Below are 5,245 nucleotides of genomic sequence, written 5' to 3' on the forward strand. Positions count from 1 at the left end.
GAAATTAACTTGGAACTTAGTCTAAAGTATATTCCATTTAGGATGCCTAGATAGTATATCAAATCCAATATTGCTCCAACAACATGCATTTATGGAGTACCTGCTTTATGATCAGGTCCTGAGTTTGGCCCTGAGAATACAGAGCTGTTTAAGGACTTCACTCTGGGCGAATGGTGGGCCTCTGGGTTAATGGTAATTAATTAGGCTAAATGTTAATTAATAATAATTAGCAGAGCTATTTACAGTGGCACTGATACCCCATGGTGTTTTCTGCTGTTTAGAGCAGAACTTGGAGTAATTCTGTTAAATAACCTGAAAGAAAAATGAGTGCTCTTACTTTCTCATTAAGGAAAGGTGATCTCTAGAGAAGAAGAGATTTGTCCAAAGGTCATCAGCTTAGCAATGGTAAAACCAGAATTAAAATCCTATTCTCCCAACCCTTAAGCCACTGTTCCTCTTATTCTGTCATCTTATTGAATTTTCTAAGAGAATAATTTGAGCACATTACTTTCATCAGCCTCTCTAAATTATTTAATTTTTTTTTACATTTTATCATTAGCGAAAACTTTATACTATCTAGCTTAAGATTCCATATTAGTGTCTTTATAAATCTTGACTATAGTCTAACTGCTGTAAATGAAAGCTGCATGTTTGTATGTGTGTGTGCTATTAAGCTAGATTCTAAAAATGAATTGAATGAGTGCTTTATTATTCAGGCTCTATCACTAGAATTTAAAAGAACAGCAGCAATAATGATAATAATAATAGTTAACATTATTTATATGCTTACTCTGTGCTAGTCACTGTGTTTGAGCACTTGGAGATTCATTATCTCATTTCATCCCCATGACAACCTGATAATATGATGCTGTTATCTCTAAGGGTTAGGAAAATAGGGGTTTGAAGGGGTTAAGTCACCTGGTAAAGGTCACACAGTGAGTAGGTGGCAGAGTAGGCCTTAAAACCTAGGATTGTGACACTAAAGCCAGTGCTCTTAATCGGGTGTCGGAAGTGGATGCAAGTAAGCACTATAAGAAATTATTTGACTTTCTTTTTTCAGGGCATCTTTACTTTCAGTGGCAGGTGTGCTAGTGGTATTATAGCTAAACAATTACATGGCATGTATAAGAATTATTATGCACCTTATGTTTCTAGCATCCGAGCCTTAGTTCAAATCCAAGCTGTTTCAAAGCCACTCTTTAATCAATTGATATCACCTTCTTTTGTTCTCCCCCCATCGTAATCCTTTTATGACATAACTTATCACCCATGATTAGTCTTCCTCATGTTTATAAATATTAGAATTCTTTTATGAGGTTATCTGCTAGATTGTGAAGTTGTTTACAAAGAAGCCATGGCATAGTTATCTTTATATGGCCCATAGTATCTCGCAGAGTGAGAGATAATGCCTGCGGAAACTCTTTGAAAACTCTTAAGCAATTAGAGACAGTGCCTAATCAATATTTACCAGATGTGTATTTTCTAAGATCCCTTATTGAGTTGTAAATGTGTTTTACGTTTTGAATAAAATTTTACTGCAATTTGTGTAAAACTTGTTCTTTTTGGCTAATTCAACTGTCCTCTGCCTTTTTAGTGTGTAGATGGGGTCTTAGGTGGTGAAGATTATAATCACAACAACATCAACCAGTGGACCGCAAGCATAGTGGAACAATCTTTAACCCATTTGGTTAAGCTGGGGAAAGCTTACAAATATATTGGTAAGTATCAGTGTCTTTCCTCACTAGTTTACTCGCCTTTGTTTTTGTGATTTTCCCTGAATTTTGAGAACGTATATGATGATAGACATTTAGGTTGGGTACTATTAATAATAGGATATGAAGTACTTTTCTTATTCATTGAACAATAATATATAATAATACCTAAAAGATGAAGATCTTTCACTACTCAAAAGCAGTTTCAGCCACTTGTCTTCGGTAGCATCATCCTTTGCATGTGCATCAGTTCTCTCTTTCTCTCTTCCCACTTGAGACCCCCTTAGTTTGACTGTCTTTCAGTAGTCCTATGCCTCTTCACCTATAAAACCATGAAATTCTACACAGTAACTGTGGAATATTTTCTGCATTCTGTGTCTGAATTCTGCGCGTGGTTCAAAGCACACAATTTGACCAAGATTTTCCCTGTAATACGATCACCAGTGGTTATGGCAGTGGTCAACAAACTGACTGGATACAGTGGGGTCAAAATCATGAAGGCAGATAATCAAGATGAGAGACTTTTTTTTCATTCCATTTGCTGAATGCTTTGTTTTCCATTATTTTTTTCATAGCTTTTAGATCTCTAAACTTAAACACTTTGACCTTGGCTCCCTTTCTCTTTGTTTAAGTGCCCTCACTCTGTGACTTTATTTGTAGTGACCTGTGCAGTGGTCCAGAAGAGTGCATATGGCTTTCACACAGCCAGCTCATGCTTTTGGGATACTACAGCTGATGGTAAGAGACTTTAATCTGATTCACACAAAATCTAACTTTTAGCAAGGTCACACACTGTACTTTTCGTCAAATGCTTGTTTAGCTCTAATTAAGTTCTGAAAAGACTTTATCGAGAGAATTACTTTGTATCTAGTAACAAGTATGCTCTCAGGCCAGTATGAAATATGGAGATTTAATAGGTTGAAGGAAATAAGATGTTAAAACTTTTGAAAAATGTGTACCTATGCCCTGACAATTTTAATGTTTTTCTGGTATTTTAAAGTCTTTTTTTGCTGTGTTTTCAGGAACCTGTACCGTAAGATGGGAGAACCGGACCATGAACTGCGTTGTCAATGTTTTTGCCATTGCTATTGTTCTGTAACTTACTAAAAATGTTGGGCTAAAGCCATTAAATTAAAAATTTGTCAGTGTATCCTTTTGAAAAAGAGTAATAGTTACTTATTAATGTGCTAGGTGACAAGTGTGCAATATGCTTCAAAGCTATCAATAAAAACTGAATATTATAAACAAGCAATCGTATAGTAAGTTGGCAGATTATCTCATATTCTATACAGCATCATTTAAATAGGAAAAATTGAATGTTAGCAAAAATAAATGCAGCAATTTGGCATGAAATGAAATACAATCATGTTAATATTTATACCAGCTTTTCACTAACATTATGTACCTAAGGCTATGGGGAAATCCATTCAGACAATAAAATTCTCTTTCAGCTAGAGAAGTTAATAGGGATAAATATATGAATGAAAAAGCTACAGGGATAAATATGGAGAGAACGATAAGAATTAGCTAACACCTTTTAGGGTTTTTTTTATTTCTTCCCCTCACTTAGTTGTATCTAATATTTAGTGGAAAGTAACTTTGTTCCTTTATTTTCTATCAACTAGTAGTACAGTAGCAACCATGGTTAACTTGTTCACTTTTTCTGAGAATTGGTAAATTGGTTTTTTTATTTCAAATCTTTGGATTTATACTTGAGGATGAATTAAATCTGGTAACCCGAATTTCCTAGTTAAACAAAATTAGTTACAGTGTATGATGAACATTATGTGACTCAAACAGCTGCCTTACAATTCACTCATTCCGTGTGGAACAAACATTTATTGAATGCCTATTATAAAAGCATATTTATCTGCTAAGCATTACAGTTACCAATGTACTGTTCCAATGCTGAGTTCCTTTTAGCAACTGTTCAGTTGAAAAACTAGCAGTTATATTTGGGGGAAGAAAAACAGGCTTGTTTTACAAGGTTGGAAAAAAGTGAATCTGGCTATACATGTAAAAGTAAGCAAAATGAAAAGCACTTACTGCTGACAGAATTATAGATATAATTTTAAGAGTTGCTCCTAGCAAGTTTAAAAATACATAAAATATGCAACTCTTAGTTAAAGGCCTTATTACCATTCTTAAGTATACAAGTAGTACATTTTATCATTGCTTTAGTTACAACCATCTGTAAATAATTTTAAATACTTATTTTGTGGGGTTCAAGTTGAGTGGAACAAAGTATAGATTAAAAGTATACAATCATTAGTAGGTTATCTAATATCTCAGGGCTTGTGAAATGTAATTAAATTTATTAAGAAAATAAAAGATGAAAAATTAGGGTACACAGCTGGCCACCAAATGCGAAGTCAATCTGCTATTTAACCTTGAAAACAAAATCAATTTTGCATATTACCACTAACACTAATGCATATAGAGAGTGGAATCATAATTCGTTGAATTTGGGGGGAGAAAAAAGCTTAGTATTAGTATTGACAGTATTAAGGGAGTATTCTGGTAGGAATACTATGTGCATGTTTGATATTTGCTGAATAACGATCATCATTCAGTGTTTAAAAAATCTTAAAGGATAAAGTTTAGTGAGGTGATCTACATTTTTGGCATATCGAAAATTCATTACCTTTATGTTACTTTATGCTGCTGGCTTTTGTGCCCTTGAAGGTTATAATAGTGACCAAAATATCTGTGCAGTAAAGACTTATTTTTTATTATTGTTGTTGAAGCCTGATTTTAAAAAAAGATAATCAAATCATACCTCGTGAACTTGCTATCAGCTCTGTTTCTAGCTAAAATATAATAAATATTATCTTCCTGTGCTGTACTCTTGCTTCTGACTGATCATTCAATAGTTAAAGAAATGGCATTCTGCTTACTCTTAGAAATTCTAAATAGGTGGAATGGGGAAGAGAAATGAATATGGGACCACATAGATATATCGTACAGAATAAATACCATTAAAATAGCAACCAAAATCCAGTATTCACCATTACAACATAATTAATAGCTCTATTTTATGCCTTTTATGATTTTAACATAAAATTTTATGTTACAATAACACAAAATTTTATTTTAAGAAGTCAGTGTAAAAACATATTCTGTAACTATTTATTAGCTTTTAATGATTATTTTTGGCAAGGAAATTTGTCCTATTTGTCAACTTGCAATTGAGTTGTTGCTATTATTTTTTTTTAATTAAGGACTTTAAGCGTGTAAAATTAGAGTATTCAAATGTAAGTACTAACTCAGATTTTTGTAAAGTTGTAATTTTATGCTTGTAAAATACCAGTATGCTGCCTGAATGGTGGCAACATCTCATTACAATTTCTCTAGTAAAATGTACTTTTCTGTTCTTCTTTCCAAGTAGGGTGTTAACTAATTATGAGTCACTGAATGTATTTTCACCACCTACATTCATCATCACATTTTAAAATTTATCCTAGGATGTTTAGGATTATTTTTTGAAAGTTTGAGTAAAAATAGGTATCTATTCTTGATAACAGTTTTTTAAA

The 5,245-nt window shown here is 33.0% G+C and overlaps 1 protein-coding gene across 1 annotated transcript in view; it reads left to right on the top strand.

The window, feature by feature from the left end:
- Nucleotides 1-4,557, top strand: part of DYNLT3 (dynein, light chain, Tctex-type 3) — a 9,956-nt gene extending 5,399 nt beyond the window's left edge. The window contains exons 3-5 of the mRNA XM_012642103.1: nt 1,595-1,718; nt 2,373-2,450; nt 2,735-4,557. Of these exons, the coding sequence (XP_012497557.1) occupies nt 1,595-1,718; nt 2,373-2,450; nt 2,735-2,811 (279 nt within the window). The 3' untranslated portion in view covers nt 2,812-4,557. The remainder of the gene's footprint in view (nt 1-1,594; nt 1,719-2,372; nt 2,451-2,734) is intronic.
- Nucleotides 4,558-5,245: the final 688 nt, after the last annotated feature.

The sequence above is a fragment of the Propithecus coquereli genome, unplaced genomic scaffold, assembly GCF_000956105.1.
Source record: "Propithecus coquereli isolate 6110/MARCELLA unplaced genomic scaffold, Pcoq_1.0 Scaffold173, whole genome shotgun sequence".
Classification (NCBI taxonomy): domain Eukaryota; kingdom Metazoa; phylum Chordata; class Mammalia; order Primates; family Indriidae; genus Propithecus; species Propithecus coquereli.